This window comes from Epargyreus clarus, unplaced genomic scaffold (genome assembly GCF_041222505.1).
Source record: "Epargyreus clarus isolate Ecla_fem2 unplaced genomic scaffold, WU_Ecla_fem_2.2 ptg000027l, whole genome shotgun sequence".
Taxonomy (NCBI): Eukaryota; Metazoa; Arthropoda; class Insecta; order Lepidoptera; family Hesperiidae; genus Epargyreus; species Epargyreus clarus.
In genome coordinates, this window is record NW_027332234.1 from 11142987 (window position 1) to 11168401 (window position 25415).

Genomic DNA, 25415 nt, shown 5'->3' on the forward strand with positions numbered 1-25415 from the left:
ACGGGAATCCCGACGGCGCGAGCTTGCGCTTCCCGTTCGGGTGGCTCGCACGCGAGCCGGGTTATAGGTGTATGGGCCACGTGACGCCGGTGGCCGGGAAGGGCTCATTCACGGCTCACACGCGCGGGCGGGAACGCGCTGACGTATCGAGGTTGTGTGGGAGTCGCCGCGTGTTGTCTATGGTCAGGCCGCCGCGCGTGCTCGCCGTTTATTTTGCAACGAGATTTACAACTATAACTGTAAATTAACTTTATCGAGCGGAGCCGAATCTAGGTCGTATGGAATCAGCATTAATTATCGCTTTAATCTCAGGTTCGATGTCGAGTCCGCGTACAATAGATCACATGATAGATAGCGGCTCACGCCAAGGACGCGAAAGTAATAAGAAGGAATGCCACGAGTATTATAGAATATGCGGCAACTGGGTTAATCTATTGTTTCAGCGAAACGCGTCGGAGCGATGTGGGGAATAATTAAAGTGGAAAGTCTAGGTCGCGATGGGCCGGGTCCTTGCATTGTTCGAGATGATCGCGTGTCCAGTGTGAGTCCCCATTGCATAAATAACGAGGGTGCTACTCAATATACTCGTAGAGGAAACTCAATATTGATTATACGAGTGCGCCTTGAACACTGCAGCTGCTTCATTATCATAACCGAAGAGAAAATTATCAATCGTCGGCGTTTGATCAAATACCTACGCTGCTCGAGACGCAATTTGATTTAGAATCGTTTTACGAAGGCGGTGATCTTACTTTGTGTTAGCTAGCATACCCTACCCTTGAAGTAACTATTTAATACATTTTAATAATCACAATTTAATTTAGCATTTTTATAACGTTTATTATAATATAAAACCTTATTTAGCCAGAACGTGTCTTATCATTACATTTCGATGAAAGCGAAAGTTTTCTTAAAAATCAACATTAATTACGGTTTGTAATTATACCATTATATTTCTACACATACAAAACTGTGATATTTAAACTTATCTCAAATTTGTCTCAGCGATTGCAATGCCTTTCTTTTATAAAGGTAATATTTCAAAGGAGAAACCAGTGTGATTGCCTTTCTCGAACATAATCGTCAGTCGTTATCGTCGTCATTAAGCTCATACAACAATACATACACGGATTTCAAATTAAGGTTTTAATTGGCGCACTGCAGGGTCGGCTCATTGTAATGGCGACTATATTTAGGTTTATTACTGACATGCAATTCAATATAATTTGTTAAATGAATATCGTGAATCACACAGATAAATTAAAATTGAATGTTAGTTATGTTTGCTATTTTTGAGTTTGGACTTTGTGATTCTATGGACATTTTATGTGCGTGTGACTCAAATATAGGTTGAGTTGAGTATTTGGTTATATTAGGCAAATGACAAATCTAGTTACTTTACGGCGAACATAGGTAGGTATATTAAAATTTAATTTTCACTTGCTAAACGGTGAAGGAAAACATCGTGAGGAAACCTGCATACCTGAGATTTATTAAAAAAAAAACTCAAATGTATGTGAAATCTACCAATACGCACTTGGCCAGCGCGGTGGATTATGGCCTATTCCTTCTCATTATGAGAGGAGACCCGTGCCCAGCAGTGGGACAGTAATGGGTTGATGATGATGATGATGATGACATAATATTAATATCGACCACGGATACTTTCACTGAAGGTATTAGTATTGGAAATTTTAATATTTTCTACAAACCTATAAATGACAAACTTACAACTACAAAAAAATCTGTACAATAAATACCTAAGTAACTCAAGCCAAAAAATAAAAGATGTAACAATTAATGCCAAAACTAAGAACGCAATGACATTATTTTCAGCCACAAATCATGCCATTAATCAAACCTTAAAATATTTAAAATAATTCATATTTATTTTAAATATCTCCCAGTTAATAAAAGAAAAAAATGTCTTTGGTTTCTTTAAAATCAATACAGCGTATAAATCTATTATTTGTATCTTTGTTTATATTCAATAAGAAGATATTGCTAGATAAGAATTAAGATAGAAGGCTACTTATTTAGTCGTCAGTTTAAACTAAGTTTTTATTTTCATTCATAATAGTTTTCCGTATGATTTCTTTGTGTAATAATGACGTAGTGGCATTACTCACCAGAGTTTTGTCATTAGATTTTGTATTTTTTTAGGTTAGGTATTGACTAGTCAGGTAACTAAGAACTCCTTACGAGGTAATGTTCATTTATCGTCATGTTTTTATAACTTCTCAGTTTGGCTATTAATAATTTTTTTACCAAGGTTTGGCCCTAAGACACCTAAGTTTAAACGGATACTTTAAATACAACGGATTAATACAATCCTAATTCATTTTCTAATAAAGTTTGAAACATACACTTCATAAACAGTAGCAAATACGTAAAGAGTAGTATTTACAGCTATTGTTATTTTTTTACAAAAAATATTTAATATTTAATTTCAAAATCAACAAGAAATTTACCAACCAAAAAAAAAATATATCAAGAATGGCAACCCTAAATATAACACGATAAAAATTAGCCAAAGGGTAAGAATTCGGGGCAACGAGCAAGTAAAAAGAGTAACAAACAAGAACACATTAGCGGAATACCACACGCACCGCGCCTGGGAGAATTTGTACGAGATTACGTGTTAATTCGGCGGACTCGCTACCAATTTGCTTTTATAGTCGTACGACCAAAGATCAACTAGTAGCGAGGTGAAATAAATTATAAGTATAAGGAAACAGAAGACCTTTCACCTCGATACAGCTGTTAAAGAATAAAACAGCGCGAGAAGCCGATTATAACTGATATGATTGTATTTTAGTGGCTATTAAAATACTTTTTTTTACTTTTATGATTACCTACTTAAGTAGTTAATTGATTTTGGGAATTCGGGGGCATAATATCACGCATCAATTAAAAGATAATTCAATTTTTGTGTCGTTTGTTATGCGAAATACATTTTTTTCTTTTAGATGTATGTTTGCAGTTTCGTTATAAATGAGTTATTCTAAGGTTGTAGTTTTTTTATTTCGTAAGCCCGTAAATTTGTTAGTTCAAGCTTAATCAAGTATTACATCAGATGCTTTTCTAAAGTGAAATACTGTTTCAAAATGTATCAATAAGTCTGCGATATTACGCGAGTGCCTTCTTTTTTGTGAAAATATTTTTTTACATACTCGATATAACACTTAGATATTAAGGCTAATAAAGTAAGACAAGTGCCTTAGCTATTGAAATGTATTTTCGTTACTTTCCATATTACCCGCGTCGTGTGAAGTTGCGACCATTGTTTTCGGACGAGTTCCAAAATGAACGCTCATTGTCTATGCCCTACAAAATGTCGGATTCGCGGCTTTAATGTCGGCTGAGCAATTTTTTAGACGATTTGTTCGTGCCCATTCGGTGCATAATATTCACATCCAAATTGCCTATTGTTTTTTAACACGCATTTTTATTAATAGACTTAGAGAGATGATACTCAAAGGTATGAAAGATGATCTGAAAGTTTTGTTTTTAATTTTTCACGCTGCTGATTTGTCTGATGGTGCTAGTGAAGCAGCCATAATATATTTAAGTAAATGTTTAAAAAGCTACTTTTAGTAACAAATTTATTACTTTCAAATTAATCTGTGATTTCAAAAACTGTTATGCACATCCAGTCGATGATAAAAATAGACAAGTATTTTAGCCTCATAAAGGAGGAACTGTCAAAAATCCTTAATGCACTTCTACGTCATAAAGTTTTTTTTGCGAAAGGTCATGTAGACCCACATATTTTGTGGTGAGTTGTTTGCAGCCGGTGTTAGTTTTATTAAGTCATGTCGTTAATCATTATATATGTCAACGACTTACGTGGGTTTGTTATTATACTAATTACTACGAAGGCACGCCATGGTGTGAGTGCGTCATATGTGTGTACAGAGGAATTATTGTACAATTCTGCGGTTTCCTGCGATCTTTTGCACCTATCATGTATGTCCATGTGGAATAAGTTATATGTAAATTTACGTCGACTTTGCGGTTTTATAATGATTGTATATCTGCCCGAAGGTCGCTAAGTTTTCAAGTTCCTGATGTTATCTTTTTAAGACATAGATTTCGGTCGTTATCTATTAGGAAAAAATAATTTAGGTAAGTTATGTTCGATGAGATTAAAATATGACATAAAATAAGGCCGAAAGGAAAGAATCTAAGACACCGAAAGAGAACATAAAAAATATGTATACCCGAACATAGTACCTACCTGCTACTTTTTCGAAGTCTGTAAATAAATCTACGAATGCGGCTTTATTTCAAAAGATAAAGGATATAGTAAGTAAGATATTACGTAGAATTCACGTTGATAGGCTTACGTACGAGTATAAGTTATGGAACGAACTTCCTCCTGAAGTATTCTAGGAACGTTATAAAATAGGGCTTTCCTTAATTCGTCAACGCATATGTGACTCCTTGTGTTACAAACATCTTTAATATTATCATGTTTAAGCAACGGTGTTTATGCGTCAAATTGTTTATTTCATAGCTTGATTTATTTATAAAAAATAGTATAGAAGATTACAATTTATGCGTGTACCATTGTTATTATTGCGTTCATTGAGTTTAAGACATGGTTGAAACTCTTTATACGTACCAATAGCTCCCAAAGGACACGTGTATCCCAACTCTCCTACCATAGTCATAAGAACAAGCGATATTTCGTGGTCGGCTTCAAGAAGAACTCATTTCCATATGGAGTTGAATACCGATGTCCATTGCCAGCAATGAACATCTACATTTTATAAAAAAACTAGCTGACCCCGCAAACGTTGTGTTGCCATATAAATAAAAAAATGTTAAGGGTGAACCTTTATCACTTAGGGGTATGAAAAATAGATAGTAGCCGATTCTCAGACCAACTGAATATGTATATAAAATTTGGTGAAAATCGGTAGCCGTTTCGGAGGAGTACGGTAACTAACATTGTGACACGAGAATTTTATATATAGATAAAACTTACTTAGTAGGAAAATCAAATAGATTTTACAAAGTACGCGGTTATCTGCGGTTTCAATTCTCTCCGCTTCCGCCACGTATGCTCCGTGTGAAGCAATTGAAACAAGTCCAAAATGTTTGCGGTCGCTCGAGAATCGATTTAAACTACAATCATACGTAAATAAACGATACTATTATACTAGCGCACTTTCTCCGTAACGTAAATAAATACACGTAATTATGTGTGAAATTACGTTGTGACGTAAAAATATACATTGATTAGTTCAATGACTTCTCTGTGTCTGAAAGCTCGCGATTGCATTTGCGATTACAATTGATGGTGAAATCTTTATTATGCTTCTATGTTAAAGGCCGTAAGGGTCGGTCCACATTAGGCTATAATTTGTTATAATTATGCTTATTAACACTTACATTTACTGATTGACTGACAGGCGACGTATAAAGAGACTAAAACAGGTAGTATAGTTGCATACAATTTTGTGTTGGTCGGTATTTATTTAATCCATAAATGGTTTCTGAACATCAATGGGACGGAATAGGGGAGGAAAGATTTTGAAGTTATTCGTATAAAATTATGTTGTTTCGCATAATATTCCTATTATTAATTCATAAGTTCAAATGTGCACTAGATATGTAAATATGTATGTCAGTCACTTTATAAGTAAAACGATTGTAAAACAATATTAAATTGTGGTGTTAAATTAATTTTGTCGTAAAATAATGAATAAATTATGTATCTTAAAACAACTTACTTGTACTTAGTAGTTAGCATTCACTTGGTGTCGCCGTTTAGAATATATTATACCAGATATTATATTTATAGTATTTGTATAAGCTTACAAATTAATTAATTTACCGTAAACAAAAACGTAAAAACTCACTTCCTATTAAAGATAGCGCGACCATTTCACGATCACATGTCAATATCTTATCTGATGACCTTTATTGCGTACCACTCATATTAGTCGGGTTATTCTTAACATTAGACGAATTATGCAAAATGAAATCGAGAGTGACGTATAATTATAACCGAGTGGCGTTGTTATGACAACACATGCACATTATAATTATTATTTCATTATAGAAAAAAGGTGTTACGCGTATGGAGAGCATGATTTGTAATTTGTGAGCCAGGGCTGACAACATTGTGGATTCTTACGGCGTCTTTTCCTGTTTAAAACTGTCGTAGAAGTTTATTATATGATTTTGTAATTTCGTATAAAGTCAGTATGAATTTTTGACATTTTAGAATTTTTGAAGGAAGACTTTTGGAACATTAGGTAGGTATATTGAGCATGTTAGACATTTTTGGTTAGTGTCACATAAAATTAAAAAAATGAAGATTTTTTTATACATATTCGTTGGAAAAATTAGAATATATTCCGATTGCAATCTTAAAAAAAGCAGCTATGGGTGCGAAATCGTTTAAAGTCGTACCGATAAACAACTCATATTACCTAATTTTGTGTAAGAGGCAACCCTGTAAAAGTATGTATAGGCTGGATCGAAACTCTATTGATATTAGAGCAGGCATAAAAACTTAGATTGATTCCAAATTGCTGTTTACGTGTGTGGTTGGCCACAAAAGTGATTTGCTCCAGAACCCGACACACCGGCGCTATTGAGTCACATCGTGACTCATACGTGCTCAGTTAATATCATCTATAATAAGTAATAAAATTACCAGGAATATCGAAATGACATTAACAATTCCAAGTAACTCAGTTAAACCATGTAACAAAACAATAACGCATATTTTGTGTCTGTAAAATTTGTAAAGGAAGTACGTGCGCGATTATCAAAACCATGCCATTGTTTAAAAAAATGAAAGTTTTTGCTTATCTGTAACTCCGTTCAGAAATCACGATTGTTATAATTATAAGACATACGTGTACGAGAATGTGGTTAGCTACGTTTCCGAACGAAGTTCCGTTGTGGTTTCCCGCGCTTTGTGCATAGCCGAAACTTTGTGATCGCAGGACTCGTAATCTGATTTTGATTTCTTGTTCAGCTTTTTGTGGCCGTAAAAAAGCGAAGTCCACGTTCAGTCTCAATTACCCCTTTGTAAGATTTTGAAGCAGGTGAAACTTACTTACGTTAGCTTTACGGGTGTTTTGAAATTGTGAAAGATTAAATTTATGTAGGCTTATAGAAACCGGATATGAGTGCTAAATTGTTTTTCGTTTGTTCTGTTAAGCTGTTTTGTTAATTTGTAAATGGAAGTGGTTCTATGACAAAGGCAGAGTGTATTTCTACTTTATGACCAAAATGCAGGGGAAACATACCAACATAAAGCTTTAAACCTTCACGAGGTTTTGTTGGCAAACCTAAGAAGCATGACCTGGACCGGAACCTGCACTTGCTGGCCTTCCATCTTTGGTAAGCGGGCATTGCAGCTAACCCAAAGGGTTAGGCAAGGGAAATCTCGGCTTAGGTCAATTGCTCTATTGGGCCTTGGGGACTCGCAACTGATCACATGAAACATGCAGCACTTAACTTTAGTTCTTTAGTGCAGGAAGAATTAGTATTTGTATCATGCATAGGTTAGTAAAGATACTTCGCCGCCTTGAAATTGAATGAAGCCACAAACGGCTTATTAGTAAGTTCTTTTTTTTAATTCTTGACAAATAAAAACATTCTTAGAGAAAATTTACGAATAAATAACTAATACTGCGTAATTTATATAATAAATAAATAATTATTTCAAATATTTTAGGGACATTTTAGCACGGAGACGTGGCAAACCTTTTTTACGTAACTATTTCAATTCTCAAAACTGGGTACATTTTCTTGTTAGGAGTGAGTAATCTTTACTTATATATATCATGTATCATGTATCGAAATCGTTATTCTCTATGATGTTTTCAAAAGAGGTCTTATTCTATGCGATTCAGCTTCGGTAACTGTTCTTCGCAGACAAACTCATTTAAAGTTCGATAAGTGTTGATCTTTTATTTGCAAGTTAAATAACATTATTTTTTATTTGACGTAGATATAACGCGTAACAAACAAGTTTGATGATTGGAGACATAAATAACAGGAAAGGGGGTTAGCGAAGGAAAAAATCGCGACTATAAAAGATAATTCTTTTTATTTCTATCGAGTATGGATTGGTTTTTTACCGATGCCATCGCGTCTTGTCATCGATCTGCAGTGCGGCTTTTTGTCAAAATCATTTAGTCGGTTCTGGGAACTATTTGGTGAGCATCGTGCAGCCGCAGTCAGCGCGAATAATTTAAAAGATTCGCTTACAATGCGCGACGTGTTCGACAATTTCATGTGTCGGTGGCAGTTTTCGGCGCCGCTCTTCGTGGGCACAAATTTTAATTGCTTTCTAAAATCCATTCGTCGCTCGATTCCCATGACGGTCGCTGTGAAATTGACTAGCACACGTAGATGCATGACATGTAGTTCTTTCGTTGGATTTTTTTGTGTTTATCGAGGAGAGATCTGGGCGTATGCGTCGCGGTCATTGTGCCGCGCGACCGCTCGCGTTTCCGAACGCACACTCGTGATCTTATTTCGATTCCCATTCACGGAACACTCATTCAAATTTAACGGGCGGAATCAATTTGGAGTGTTGTGTGACGACGACACATCGCTACCGGTAATAAAGGCGAACTCGTGTAATATCGGAGTGAAAGGGAACGTATCGCGGACGTATTAAGGATGAATGGATTATGGAATATTAATTATTGCGGCCGGCGCTCACAGCGGGCAGATACGATCATGCATGCACATCAATCTCGCTCCGAATTGTGTGTCGGCACCTCTTTATCGCCAACAAAAAATCGAGAGGAGCCTTTTTCACATGGTCACCGGCAGACAATGGGCGAGTGCGCACTCACTTGTTATTAAATTCGTATAAAATTAAATCTAATGTGTGATTCCAGTTCCGGTTGCGTGATGGGAATTTCGGATAACTGTTCATCTTGAGATATTCCGACAAAACAAATAGCGGGTGCGATTCAAATGGCAATCATTTCCATAATACTCAACCGCTAGCGCCGCCCGAAATATCTCACGCGTTGCCGACAAACTAGTGCATGGCAGCCGCGGATAATGGCGCGACGGATACTCTCATTAATGCGGCCTTCAATGCATCGATATTATTGATAACTTCTCTGCGTCGTAAACTGCATAATTTACAGTGTGGACATTAAGAGGTTTGCGGCGCGGGCGCACATTTTCATCCAATTAACTGAGAGTATTTGTCAGTGGCCGTTGAGTAACGAGGCTCTATTGAGTCGTGCGTATGAGCCGCTTAATGGGCATGCACTGCCGAATGACGGTGCGACGATAATTTAACTTAATTTATTCCTCATTTCGCATGTCCGGGACAGTGCGTAAGCGATGTATAATGTTCGTAGACAATGCTGTGATTTGAGTAATTTTGTTGTAAGAATATTTCCGAGCGTTACCCTACAAGTAGCTAAGTGCGAGTAATGGCAGACAAATGTATCGAGGGTCACGAATGTGACAAATTGGTCGCGCGAGCAACGTTGGAAACCTTGTGTCTATTCCTGTAAACACCATTTAACTGTACGCTACAATGTTGCGTGACACAATGTATTAAGTCCTTTCATATTTGACAATAAATATTTCCGCACATTAGGAAATCGTTTGCAAACGTACTCAAGTCAGAGTCGAGGGTAGTTGTAATATTGGTCGGTAGCGGCGCACTTCGTCTAATTTACAGTAAAATTACAGTGCGAAGTTATCTCAATGTGACAGGTAGATATTGATTTAATATTTAGAGCTATTTCTGCTTTGACCGTACTTTGAGGACTGATATTATTTTTGCCCCATTCATTGATTCTATCTCTTCGAAGCTTTGGTCGCCCTATCCATTGACCCGTCTACGTCGAGACTCGAATGCTGTTTATATAGTTTCCTGAGCAAGTCACGTCTATTTATTGTTTAATCTACATTACATCCAACAGCATAGGTATAACGCTGGTTGCGTCATTGCGCAAGCACGTTCGGTCTTAAACTAATTAATGATGACGCCGATATGATACTAGTAGTACTGGAGGCTCGGCATTTTCAATCCTCCACGATTAAACCCAAATTGCTATTGCCTAAGTAACGATACACATCTCGTACGAATGGACCGGTCATTATAATTACATCGGTGATGTTAGCATAACCTGAACTCAATCGCTCGTCTAAAAGATGGGAAAAATAACACCTAAGTATGGTACTTAGGTCTAAACGCTATTTACCGGTCGATAGCGGGATTTGAATTTATTGACTTTATCCAGTTATTAGAATAGTTTAATCCGGTAGTAAGCAGTGACAGCTTAGTGGTAATTTTACTAAGGATTAGGAGTTCGAATCCTCTAAGTTTTTTGAGATACTTATGTACTCAATAATATCTACAAAGGTACGTGAATTGTGAAGTATCTATTACTTGACAGGAGTAGATGACTATTGCTTAAAATCAGTTTATTTTTAGAAGAGATCGGAGTCTACCATTGGGACATTAGCGTCATAATTTTATAATTATTATGCGCTTGAATAATGTAAGAGATACCATTAACAGTTATTTATGTGTAGCTTATAATTTTTACTGTGTTTGCAAAATTTCTGAATCTAACTGGTAAACTGCTAGCATACCGTGATATACCTACTTAATGACGTCATAAAACAATTGTAGTAATGTCGGGATAAAATTACCAAATCAAATGTTTTTTATAATTTTTACCAATAATTTTGTAACGGCAATATGGTTTCATCGGGTCACCTGTCGTTTCGGTGAAACATTGTGAATGCGGGCTTACATATGAAGCGACTATTTTAGTCCTTAAGAGTGCCAACGCATCTATGATCGGCTTTCGGTAAAACTACTGTTCTGACCATTGCCCTTTTACCATCAGATGGACTGCAAGCATGTTTGCTTAGTTAATAAAAATACTACAGTTATATTTTATTAGGTTTTTTTTTATAATATAGGAGTAGCAGACGAGCATGCAGTCCACCTGATGGTAAGTGGCTACTGCCGCCCATGGACATCTGAAATCAACCCCAGATAGGATTAGATATTCCTACCTAAGGTCGGCCACAGATGCGCCGCTACTCCTGAGGACTAAGCTGGAACACCTCGGAAAAGTCTGTCTCCCTTACCACACCCTTCAAACCGGAACACAGCAGCGCCTAACACTGCTGTTATTAGGTAGAAATAAGTGTGGTGGTGGTGAGTCGAACCACAGAGGGTTCTACCACCTTCAATGTGTCGGAGATAAATTGACCAATATAAAACGTATTTATCGCCTTACTATAATACTATTATTCAACGAAATACTATAAATAAAACTACCCATTTCCCGCAAAGTGGTGATTTGACAACCGGGCGAGTAACTGTAAGGAAAGGAAACTCGGTGGGCGTTAAAGACATGCAGTGTAGTGTAACAATAATTTATGTGAACATTTCTATCCGCAATTTATTTAGCAGGTGACGGTAGTCGTGAAAGGTGAGAGCGGTAACGAACGAATGGAATGGAATCGGAGTGGCTAGGGACGCGCCGATAAACTTGATTGTATATATACGTATAGATAGTAATCATGCAAGTTTAAATTAACGTATGGTGTTCAAAGTTATTTCACTATCATTTAAGAAAAGCTATCAATTTTTGGTTAGTATGTCACGTGTTAATAGAAAGCCGTTATGTGGTTATGTGTTAGGCGCTGCTGTGTTCCGTTTTGAAGGGTGTGGTATGAAGACAGACTTTTCCGAGGCGTTCGAGCTTAGTCCTCAGGGGTAGCGGCGCATCTGTCGCCGACCTCAGGTAGGAATATCTAGCCCTATCTGGGGTTGATTACAGATGCCCATGGGCGGCAGTAGCCACTTACCATCAGGGGGACCGCATGCTCGTCTGCTACTCCTATATTATTAAAAAAAAATTGAATAATTATTTGGCCAACAAATTTTGTAACAAGATTAAATTTGTAAATTGTAAACTAGATTTGAAAAAATCAGCAAAGAAAACACTAACCTAACTTAAACCTGCTTCACTTGTTTTAATTACTGTTCTTTATTTATTACATTTAACAGGAAACTTATCTTCATTTATAATTCATGTGACAGTTATTGTACACGCTTATTTCCGATAACGAACAACCAAATTAAATTGCAAAAAAATTAAAAATTCTTAGTACTTTGAAAAATACTTTTAGACCCGACAGGTGGCGCTATAGATCAGATTTTCTTAATGATTGAGTTCAAACTACTTATACGGTATAGATATTTCTCTTCCTTATTTCAGTTGACCAAATATTACGAATAGGTACTACATATTATCAGGTATTTTTAGACTAAGATAATACTTCGATTTCAGACTTTATAATAGGAATTAAAACATATTTTAACGGCAATATGATTGCTGTTAAAATATGTTTTAACATAATGTTATAACACATTTCAAAACTGAAGTTTTTATGCTCGCCTTTTGTTATGAATTATCATAAACTTTGTCTATTTTGTATCTAATACATTAGGTACTAATTTGACTAAACGTACAGTTTATAAAATGGGAAAAAAGACCTACTTTTAAAATTAATAACGTATAAGTGATTTATTTATATTGGTTGTTTTATTGAAGTTCCGTTTTAATAACGTATATAACATTTACATTCGAGTAAGAGAGATTTATTGCCAATATTCTCATTATTATACAGACGTTGCTTAAAACACATAAACTGTCTGTACTTATGTTATTTAAAATATTGTCATGAAAAATATGTCCGTCTGTTAAGCTATAGGTACCACTATTTTTGTATGTCAGGATTTTCATGTGCACAAGTGACAAATACACACACAATACAGTGAGAAATTGATATTGTTACTTCAAAAAAATATGTTCCACTTAATCTAAAAATATCCTCATTGGAATAATCTCGACATTTCCCACTTGTGGGGACATCCCATAAGTGAGAAATGTGTTGATTTCATCTCCGTGCCCAGCAGTGGAACATAAAAGAGTTGCAGACAAATTGGAGCCGCGTGGTACAAGCAGTTATAACTAAAATATAGTACACGCATAAAGATTTCGTCATTTTAACGGTCACTACGCAACATACGCTAATTTTATATGTTTAACATAACGGCAATTACACGCGTAAGTGGCACTTACCTGTGTGTAATTATCAGTGATATCTACTGCAAATGAAAGCTCTCGCAACAAGACAATGAGTCGAATGTGGGACGTAAAACGAACAATTAAACATGTCCAGTCGTCATAATGATATGTTATATAAACAGGTTGTATGTTGAAACTGGTTTATATTATTTGTTATCTGATTACAAATTAATTGTGACTTGTTACAATACATTTAATTATTAATTAATTAAAAATAAATATTTGAGTTGTTGTTATAAAATGTTTTATATAGTTGGTGTTTCTGAATATATCGCTTTGGAATCGGTTAAGCTGTAAATATTTGAGTTTTTAAACTAAGCTAACTAAAAAGTAAAATGTAAGAAATTAATAAAAAAGTGCGTCACAAGTTATAGATAATAAAATCTTTTAAAACTCTGAAATTTCTGATGTGTGTTTTTCAGTTTTTTTAATCTTGAAAGTATCTATTCTGTAAAGATTAAGCATTGTAAGTACATTGTCTGTAATATTAACATAATTATGAGGGATTACTTAACTATTTATATTGATTATACATCACAGTATCCGAAGCAAAGTAAGCTATTGAAAATAAAACGTAGCCGAAGATTTTTTAAACCATGTTCTCAGAACTGATTTCATTTATTGGTTTAAGGGAAATGTAAAATTGTTAAGTTGATAATGTTCTTTTCCATTCTATAAAAATCCAAGTAAACAAAAAATGACGTGTACTGTCTTACCGGTTAGGATGAATACAATTACATACACGTGTATAGTCTAGTGGAGCGACTAGCGCCGCAAAAACTACGTGCAAGCGACAACAATGGCAAATAGTGCAATTAACACTCGGATATGTAGCAAGTACGAGTATAAGAACTTTATAGTAGTACTCCATAATAAGTGCTGCGTACATGTTTCTATAGCTATAGATATGTTTATATTGATGTAGGTTTTGATGAGATGATGTTTTTGGTCGATTCTGCTATTTACGCTTATAAATCATTAGGTTTTCTAACATTTATAAAATTTAAAGCTAACATGTAACATTCGTTATACGATTTTATATTAAAACAAAAATCATGTTTTTCATGAAAATCTCGTAATATTTGTCCATCTAAATTTGTATGAACCATTCAATCGATGACTTTCGTTGTGACCTTATTTCATTACAAATTTATTCGTCGTTCAACATAAATTAATTTTAACGTAAATCGTAATTATCAGTAAAATTGGTGTAAAATTAAAATATATATTCACAAATAACTTATAGTTATGGTACTTAAATGATTTTTGTTCATAGTTAATTCACCTTATCAAACACACGTCGAGTATAGCGAGCGTGGCGCCGCAATAAACTACATGAGCATAAAAAGCTTACGTGATAGTTAATACAATAGCGATGGCAATTAACATTTAGCACGCAGATGTTTGAAGTATGCACATTATATTTCATGCTTGTAATGGAGACGAGATAGTGCCTTTAGCATTTTTACCTTCTGCCTATGTAGGTTATGTATGACGTGAAGATTGTGTTGAGCATTGTTAAGTTTTATAGCATGTAAACAAGCAGTAAACGCGCACGAAGTCCGTCCAAGTTAAGTTTAAGTTTACCTTCATTTTCATATTAAGCAAATATTAGACTCGATTGGTTGGTATATTTCTTAAGTGAAAAAGGTTGTCAAGTAATTATTTTTCAAGGTATGTTACATAAATATGAACCTTAAGTTAAGTAGGCGTGGAGGCTTACGCGAGGTTTCTAATTAAGTATTCGTCTTATTAGTATAATATGAAATTTAGAAACGATATAATGCATAAATAAACAAATATTTTTCCTATTTGTGCGCTATGATCTATAAATTATAACTACATTATCTACACTAATATTATATGGAGGAAAACTTTGTTTGTTTGTTTGGTTGTAATGAATAGGCTCAAAAACTACTGGACCGATTTTAAAAAATCTTTCACCATTCGAAAGCTACATTATCTACGAGTAACATAGGCTATATTTTATATGCAATATATTTGATAAATAGATTTTGAGGCGGTACAAAGTTTGCCGGGTCAGCTAGTTTTTTATAAAATAATCTCATACCGGTTTATTTTTTAAACAGTGTTAAAGTTAAGCCGTCTAAAGAGCACAAGATAAAAAGATATCTAAGTGGGTATAGATATAATTATAGCACCTAAGCATGGTGTACATGTGTTTCCTTGGAAAGCGGCGTTTATCGAAGATGCCGCAAGTGGGTCACCGGCGCGGCGATTGAATGTAAATGCGCGGCCGCGCTCCCACTGTCATCCTCGACACTAACACCATATCTGCATAGATTTATGGAGATAATCTTTTTATATTTTAAAAGTTAAATTGAATGGGATTTTTTTATTAAAAAAGAATAACTAGAAAGATTAGGTCCCTTAGGCTTTCGATATGGGCTAAAGATTTACTTACTTAGCCTCTGTATATATACGTAAAAAAGACGAAGTGGTATTTTTATGTTATTCTTCTTATATGAAAATTGAATAATCATATGATTTTTTACCATTTAGTGATGAACAAACAACAATTAAACAATTATTTACAATTAAACAAACGTGATATTAATGTGCACGAAAGGGAACCAAAGTCAAAAACTGACCTATGCCTACAATATTTTTTGCACCCGAATGATTGTAAAAGTAATCTAATTCCACAGCAATTTACTACAAGATTAATCATAAGACAATTGAACAACAACGCTTGACCGAACGACCTACATTACCGAAGAATTAAATTACAATATAGATCCATCATAATAAAAAAATAAGCGCGTTTATTTTATCCTGTATTAAGATAAGTGACGTATGTCGGCCCTAGTCACCCTCGCGTGCGCCGCGCCGCGCCAATGTCGTCGCCTGCGCATTTTCCGTTTTTTGCCACCCTCGAAGGTTATGTGCCCGATGGCCACCGTTTCGCGTGTCATGCATTTGTGGCGTAGAATCATGATTTATTGATGTCTACTTGAACATGGCTTCGTTAGTCTTTTAAGTAGTTCGTAGTATTTAATATATTACAGATCTGACCATGCGATTTCTGCGACTGTCCGTTACTAAAGAAAATATTAGTATAGGTGTTGTTTCGTTACAATGTAAAAATGTATATTGGAAAGGCTGATGGTTTTTAGAAATAACGCAGTTGGACTTTAAAATTATAATACCCATTTTACAGGAAAATAACCGTTCTTTGATAACCGTTTTGTCTCTTTTTTAATTTTACTACTGAAGTTACTTGACTGTTTAAATCATTAATTGTGTGACAAAAAAAGTTTTATGAAAATAATCTTAATTGTTATTGTTTGTTGACATGTAGTTTTTAAAATGACTTTTTCTTATCTATAGACTGATCTAATGTATTTTTTTATTATCTGTACCTAGCTAATAAACATAAGTAAAACCTGAATAGGTTGCAGATCTAGCGTGACCGTAGGATTTATGTCAGCAGCAGTATAATGATTTATTGGTGTCTGTTGAGAGTATTGTATGTTTGAGAATTAATAAAAATAACCATAGTGATATCATTAATAGCGCAAAAAATACGTATCTACATTACGCGTGTCATAGACTGAAAAAAAAACTATTAAATGACATGAGCTTTTTACGTTTTTATCTGTTTGTTTTTTGACAGATAATAACAGATATTATATAGTAATATGAATATGTTATGATACATTTGTATTACTGTACACATTTAAATAATTACCGGGTTGATGATTAATGATTTGATTTATTTAAGGATCTAATAAGATTATAATGCATTTGAATATGACTCCACAATGTGTCATAAAAATGTAAAGAGCCAGCATAATCTATAAATAGGTGTAAATATATGAACCTATGACGCACCATTGTTTTTTTTTTGATAGAGGCAGAGTATCAGGGTAAGTTTGAAATAAATAAAGAGCGTAAAAAAATAAAAAGATTTTTGTCAAGTTTCGTGTAAATATAGTCCAATGATATGTAAACTTTTTTTTATATATTTTCATAACAACTCAAACCCAAAACCTCTCACCTCTCACCCAAAGAACTAATACTAATATTACGATGTCATTTTATTTATACAGTAAATGTACATTAAACTTTAGAAAAACATTTTTTCTTCCATACCAAAGGATAAATCAGTGAATTATGTAGGTGCCTAACCTTCAAAAGTTGAGTCTATGAGGATTTTTAAGCGGCAAAGTAGTTCGAAAGTCGAGGGCGCTAACCCCAAGTCTTCCGTTGTCCGTCAACGAATGAAATTAATCTTTATTATGATCGGAATATGGTAGCTTTTGTTATTTCGGCAGCTCAAGAAGTATTTTTGCGTTTTAATGGTTGAAAATTAAAATAAACAATTTAAATTAAATTTCAATTTTATTAAATATTAAGTTTCTTTCTTTACTTGTAAATTAAATCCTAAAACAATGCTGTACGTATATTGTTTTGATAATTCGATGAGAAATAAGAATGAACATAGTAGAAATTATACATTACCTACCAACCGAAATTGTACAGTAGATCCAGTAACTAAATTCATGTTTATCACTGAAAAAATCACTTTTCCGAGGTAATAGACATCTTCGCAGTTTGACTGTGCCATAAGCGTACATACTGCAGCATTATAAGAGCAGTGTAGTGCTATCTTTTTTGGTTCTGCTTTAGTATAGGCGATGGTGATAACTGAAGCGGCAGGCAGATAGACTTATTATATAGATGATAGATAGATGTGACTTCTACCACTTAAAACTTGCCTGTGAGTATTTATGTACTTATATAATATTATATAATTACTCGTAAGTTATAAGGCTAGTATGATTTTATGATATTTTTGCGAATATAAAAACTGAATCAAGCTGTCTTCGTACAACAGGTACAGGTATTAAGTACGTACAGGTTTTATACACAGTACATTATTTTTCATGTACTGCGTATAAAACACTTAAAATATTATTTTAAATATTATCAATTTACAATTATACGTGGAGACATTAACGAAGTTATCACGATCAACAGCCATTCACAATTCAATTATTATATTACAGCTACCTTGAGGGAGCTGATATAATAATTAACAGGATAAATATAGACTTCGGTCTTAGAATGAGAACACAAGGTAGTTCGTTCTGTCTAATTTTGTGTGTATTCCAAAATTGTCTATAAGCACAGATGGTACAACGGACTTTAAAAGTTAGGTTAGTCTTTATTAGAGCAAAATGGTGGTGAACGGTACAGCACAATCATTTGCGTTTCCTACACCATAAACCAGAAAAACTCATATATAACCGATCTATATCAGTTCGACCTATTATTACTTTTAATTCTTATTAATATTACTAGCCAAATGCAGTGTAACACACATAACACCAGGTTGACTGTATGACATGCAGTTGTATTTTTATTAAAAAAAAAGAGCGCAATAATAAGCAGTAACTGTAATAAATTCAACATCAAGTGTAGGTACTGCATGCTTATTTTTACAAAATCCACTGACAATGTCATAAAACAACCAATTTGACTACCACTAGGACTACCTAGTGCCGACAAAGCCGCACACGAAGTGATGATTATGCGCAAATTACAGCTAATTGTTTTAGAAATAAAACTATTTGCACTCTTATTTAGCGTTTACACGTTTATGGTTATGGCGCTACCGACTACAGGACTAAGCGCAAACTTTACACAGCTTTAACATACCGTGTACTAAAAGACGCATTTATCAGAAAGATAAGCAAATATGTTGTTTGACTGTAAGCGTCACATATAGTTCACAGAGAATTACTAGGTAACAGGTGGGCTTCGAGCATGTTCCACCGTACGTAGTGATTCAAACATCTTATGGACATTTGAGTAACAAGACAAGAGTTATGAGTGATGCGCTCCGTGCTCCTTTGTAATGTTCAAAAACGTTAAAACCTATGCAGTATTCGTAAGCTCATTTAAGAGCTTCTCTATTTTACACCAAGGCTATTGATCAATTCATGACTGATATGATATTTATGAAAAAGAAAAAATGCTTGACAGATCCTACACTGACAGTGACAGTTCCTATTACAGAAATGTTAAGACATAAGTATTACTATCGTTACTTTTTAACTTACCTCGCTACGTACCTAATACCTATTCATTGACAAATACGAGTCATCTCTTCTGTATTTCTTAGCAAGGAACAGAAAAATAGTATACTTAATTATGTAGTTACTGAGCCGTAAAGAAACACTAATCGACAGTGGTAATAAAAAAAAACAAATCTCGAATTACTTGGCGACTCCAAGTGCACACAATGAGGAAGCCATCCCGACGTTACGTTTTGTGATTGCCAGCGGTCCCTGGCAGCCTCTCATTACATTTACGCACCACCATTAAGCGTAATCAACCTCTCATCACACACGGAGATGGGGGAAACAATAAAAAGAACTCTAATTAATATAATTTTCGAACGCCACTCTTGCGGAATACACATTTGTTATTTAAATTAAAATACAGTTGGATACAAAAGTATAAAAATATTATCAAAGCTTTTCAAAAGAAAAAAAAAAGTAATTTGACAGCTACACGCATGCACGAGCGCGCGTAAACATATTAAACGTGGAAGTCGTTTAAGTTTCGATTCAGGAACAAAATGACAAGTGCGGAAACGTTGGGAAAACTCCCCTCTGTATGTTTAGTTTCCCCATGCACGTCGTCGGAGCGAGGCGAGTGCGTGCAACCCTTCATTACGACCTATGACTATTACGTCGCAATCGAGCTCTCGGCACATACGCGAAACTACGGAAACAATAAAACAAAATTGACGTATAAAGCCACCGGTTGGACTCATTTCGATTGGTCAGTTCGAAACGCATTATCCCTTTATACCCGTTAACAGCCGTCATAATTATCAATTAGTCATTATGTTTATCATATCCTTGAAGAACTTAATAACGGTAAGAAACTGTAACCATTACACAATCTTACGCTACACACGTCTTATATTAATTAATGATTATTTAAATTATGTTTCCGTTGCCTATTATTTTTTCTGATAGAAAATATTGAATAAATGTTTAACGTTAGCAAATAAACTGCTCGTATTTCATGATTATGGTCATTTCCGCTGTAAATAAGTAGAGATCGTAAAGTAATATAGGTACCAATAATAAATAAATACACAGCTGGCTGGCTGTATGAATATTACTGTTTCATTACACGTAATTGAATTTGGTCCATTTAAATTTTTGATAAAATTTAGTCTAACTTATCTAAATAATATAATTTAAATGACTGTTATGAATATAGGAAGATGATAAATAAGATAAGTATCTAACTAATTATTTATCTATCTGCACCTTATTAGCCGAGGCTGGACTTAAACATTATAAATGAATTGTAAATAGCGTCTGCCTAGCTACACGTTTGTTAGCATCAAAGAAATGATATCACAAGTATATTTGTATATTTCTAAGAAACTTTTTTATTTTTCTAAAACAGCTTTTAAAAATATTGACGTCACAAAAAACAGAGCAACGCGCGAATGAAGCACATGTTCAATGTTCGTTTCATATTTCACAGGTAACGTCCACCTTCACCATATTCAATCCAAAGATAATAGAGCGCACGAGGTTTTAAAACCATTTCGGCCGATGGAACAGATAACATATCGACACATGAATAGGTGATCTTAATTTATCTGTGAAAGGTTCCGGCTAACACCGTATCGATCTAATCGAATCATTAAAACTAACAAGCAATTTATTAACTCCATATCCCCCGTGGAAACTAGCCATACGTTCATTACAAACTGGTAATGTATGGTTAATAGCACCTTTTAAAGTCAATCTTTCCCTTATTTGAAGTTGAAAGTGGTGTATGACGTAATAATAAACAAATAGATATTGGTACATTTTAGATAGCTATATCAAACTTTGAATGAACTTTATTAGAAAAACGTTAAACGGTTCCTTTTGTCACCCGTATTTTGTCATAACGTTGTATTGATAACTTGTTACTTGATAACATTACCTATTCAGCGCAGACATATTATAAAAATGTTTAGCATTGAGCAAAAATAACTTGGAATCACTTTTATATATTTGACAATGAGCGAACGAGGTCAGTTTTTGCCAGTAATTATTTATTTACACAGTAATTATCCATCCACAACGGCATTGTTATTGCCGACCTTTATGTTTTTATTGGCTAGTAGGAATCCCGCACTTCGCGATACGTCACTCGTAATTTCAACTGGAACCACTGATATTCTAATTAGACTGAACTTATTTAAATCTGGATTAATTTTGTTTACATTTCAATTATTATGCTGTTATGTTTTAAACATTTCAAAATTTCGCAATAAATATATATATAATAATGAATTATTATGATTTAATGTAAACTTTTAATTATTAAACAAAACCTACTTTCGATTTAAATCCTGAAGTATTCTAGGATTTTTCAATGCTTCACTATAATAGATATATAAAACACATTGTACTTACTGTGTGGTGGCGTTAGTGAGAGAGCGGAGACAGCAGGTGGTGGAACAGGCGGGAACATGTCCTGGTGTGGCGGGAACATCCGCGGGGGTGGCGGTGGGTCCGCCTCGGGCTCCTCCGGCTCTTGCTTGTGTGGTGATCGACCGCGGGCCAGCCTCACAGCTTTCAGGCCTCCAGGAGAGCGGCGCATCGACAGGTTCTCCGGGGTGTCCGACTCTCCCGAGCGTCGCCGCGGCCTGGCCTGCTTGCGGCGCGGCTGCGGGCTGTGCGGGCTGGCCGGCGGCGAGGCGGCCGCCTGCCCCGTCGGCGGCGTCGGCGGCGGCGACCGCTCCGTCTCCACCGGTTCCGGTGCCTCCTGATCCGCCAGCCCGCGCACCTGGAGCGACTCGCCCGCTCGGATCACGGTACCTAGCTGCTCCTGCGCCACCGACACTTCCCCGCGATACATAAAGTCCACGACGGCTTGCACCTCCCATCCTTGAAAGTCTTTCAACACGATCACCGGGTGCTTGCACGGGTTCTCGCTGAAGATCCGACGGAACAGCGGGCTGCACGCGCCGAGCAGCACCTTGTGCGCGCGGACGCGGCGCTCGGCGCACACGAGGGTGACGTCGACTAGCGTCTCCGCGTGCAGCAGCGCCTCGAAGGAGCGGAGCAGGTGCGCCTGGTGGTTGTTCCAGCGCAGGCTGTAGTGCTCCTCGCCGGCGCTCGGCTTGTCGTCCATCGCGCGTGCCGGTGCAGACGCGTGTGCGGAGCCGCGGCGCGGTTCGCCGGCGGGCGCGTGCGCGGCCTCGCGCCGCCCTCCGCCCGCTGAGCACCACACTCCAACCCTTTCGCTCAGATCGCCGGGCCGGACCGCGGCACTGGCATCGCTCGAATCGAAAAGTTCGGGAGCACTGCACGGCACTGTGTCGTCGCGAGGGTGGCACGGGATCTACGCGGACGTGCGGCGCGGGCGGCTCGCGAGCGCGGAATGAGCTGAGGCGAGCGCGCGGAGCGGCGATGTCGCGCGAGTGCCGAGTGCCGGTGCGTGGCGGCGGCAGAGCGGCGCGGGCCCGCCCCCGGCCCCGCCCTGCGCACACACGCGCGCGCCCGCCCGCGCCGCACCGTAGCCGCACGCTCCACACGCCGCGCGACACACACCGACACCACACATGCCTCACGTCACATGTATACCTACACACGTCACGTGACGCCTACTCCGGCCACACTATGTATTTTTTCGGATACCTACAGTTCACGAGATGCGGCGAGTGTTCGGATGGTCCCGCTTCCACGAAGTGGATGTAGGTGCCCGTATGATTTGTTTACTAGGCGAGCCGGGCGATAACGATTCTGACACTGGTGTGACCTCTTTCTTTTGTGCGACTATAACGTGGTGCTAAGTAATATTTCATGAGCGATGTCTGCCGGACAGATTATGTTTCTACTTGTCCGTCTCTTTTTGGAACTTGAAAGTTGGCGGTTTGAAAAAGTTTTTCACATTTGGAGCTTTACAGTCGTGACTACTAGAGGTCGTTACTTGCTACAGCGGTTATTGAAACACGGGGCAATTTTGTAGTTCAATATGATAAGTTTTCAATTAAATACTTTGTTACATTAAAGTTAAAAAGCTGTGTTCTATTATTTTTATTATTTTATCTTCTTAGCAATTATCTGCAGGAAACTAAAATTAAAAAACCTTTCGACACTTTGAGCGCTTCAAATATTTGAATAAAAGTGGGTAGGTAATTCTTGTGGGTAATTGAAACATCTGAGTCACATATCCTTAGGTACCTAGGTACTGGGTATTGTTTAGGACTAGGTAAGTACACTAAAATAAATAGTATCTACCAACACTCAAAGTACCTACTCAAATTCTTGTAAGTACCAACCTCTATCTATTTCCTAAATAGGTAAAACCATCGATATACTACTAATAAAGACGTTATTAGTAGTAGGTATATCTATGGGTAAAACAATATCATAGCTATAACAATATAGTAAGGTAAATAAAAAAATAGGTGTTTTTATATGGATATGGATGACAAACGTGGTTGAACACCTTGTGGTCATGGTAAGGCATCACTGGCATTTGAGAATTTGTGTGGCTAATAACATCAGCGTTCAGTGCTGCTGTGTTACCTTTTGAAGGGGTAAGAGTCCTACTTGAGGTTGTCCTGTCCGCATTGCTACCCCTTAGAACTGAGTTGGAACCCCCTTGGAGGTCCCCTTAGCTTCTGTCATCAGGTGCTGGGTGTTGCGGTGGTAACTAGTGCTAGTTGCGCAGACATAGGTACCTCAAAGGTACCTTCAAACGTAGGTTTTTACTTTCAGAAAATTATTTACACGTCGATTTTTATTTTTAGTCTCAAATTTGGAATCACTCACCCTATAGTCAAGCCAAAAACAACAAAAAATACATTACCCACTAAGTATAAAAAAAAAACTTGCCATAAAAATATAAAACATTGCTTCGAAAGACATTGTTTTTAATTCGTGTAGCATGCATGCATGCACAATGCACGTAGCCTCCATAGAGGAAGTTTCGGGCCAAGTAATTCATTGTCGAGCCAACAGGTAAAATCTGAAACAATGCGCCCGACAACTATTTATTACTCGTTTTGGAGCGGCAGATAAAAGAAATTTTGGGAAGATACGGAAGTGATATTATAGCGGTGATAGCGTAGTGGTTAGAATTCGGACTCTTTATCGGGTGGTCCGAGGTTGGAAATCCTCTGATATTTATAAACTGTGTGTATTAAAATTATACCATTTGCTTGAAGGATAAAGAAAAACTTTGCGAAGAAATCTGTATCAGAGTTTTTATAAAAAAATCTTTGGTGTACGAAGCCTACCACTTAGCATTTGGCCAACGCGGTGAACTATGGCGTAAAACTATGATAGGAGACCCGTGCCCAGCAGTGGGACAGTAAGGGCGGACGACACTGAAGTAGGTACCTAATATGGACAATGGACATAGATACCTAGGTATACGAGAACTACTGAATTGACTAACAAACAATTAATACTTTTACGGTTAATTAATTGTATTACGTATGTACCCATTAATCATTTTGTTATAAAAACATAATAATAGGTAAGGATTAAGTGTTTTGGATACAAAATTAATGGCTTTAAATTTTATTCAATTTAATTAAAATTGGGTACAACATAATTTAAAAGTTTGTCAGTAGCTACCCTAGCGATGTAATGAATGTACCTAATATATATTAGGTACGTATTCAGGTTCGAATCCCGGACCTCTGGTTTTCTATGTGTTAGAAATTAGTAGGTATCACTTGGTATCTATATTATGAAGGAAAACATCATGAGGAAATCCACAAGCTTGACAGTTCTATAAAATAAAGTTCAAAAAGGTAGGTATAGTTTACAATCGAACCTACTTAGCCAGCGTGGTGGACTAGTCACCTACTCATTCTGAGCACACTGCTGGGTACACGCACTGGGCACACTTACATTAAGTGAAGGTGGTAGAACCCTTTGTGGTTCGACTCCGGCAGCACCACCGCCACACCTATTTCTGCCTCATAACAGCAGTGGTAAGCATAGCTGTGTTGCGGTTTGAAGGGTATGGTAAGGGAGACATACTTTTCTAAGGCGTTCCAGCTTAGTCCTCAGGGGTAGCAGCGCATCTGTGGCCAACCTCAGATAGGAATATCTAAACCTATCTGGGTTTGATTACAGATGTCCATGGGCGGCAGTAGCCACTTACAATCAGTGGACTGCATGCTCGTCTGCTACTCCTATATTATAAAAAAAGTGAACTTAGTAGATACGTTACCAATTTGGTATCTACTTCCACCACATGATACATAGATAATAT

At 36.6% G+C, this 25415-nt stretch overlaps 1 protein-coding gene across 1 annotated transcript in view; it reads right to left on the bottom strand.

Annotated features, from left to right (window-relative positions):
• lov (BTB/POZ domain-containing jim lovell protein) overlaps nt 1-22618 on the bottom strand; it is a 36607-nt gene extending 13989 nt beyond the window's left edge. Inside the window, exon 1 of the mRNA XM_073088770.1 lies at nt 21593-22618. Coding sequence (XP_072944871.1) covers nt 21593-22313 — 721 coding nt within the window. The 5' untranslated portion in view covers nt 22314-22618. The remainder of the gene's footprint in view (nt 1-21592) is intronic.
• Nucleotides 22619-25415: the final 2797 nt, after the last annotated feature.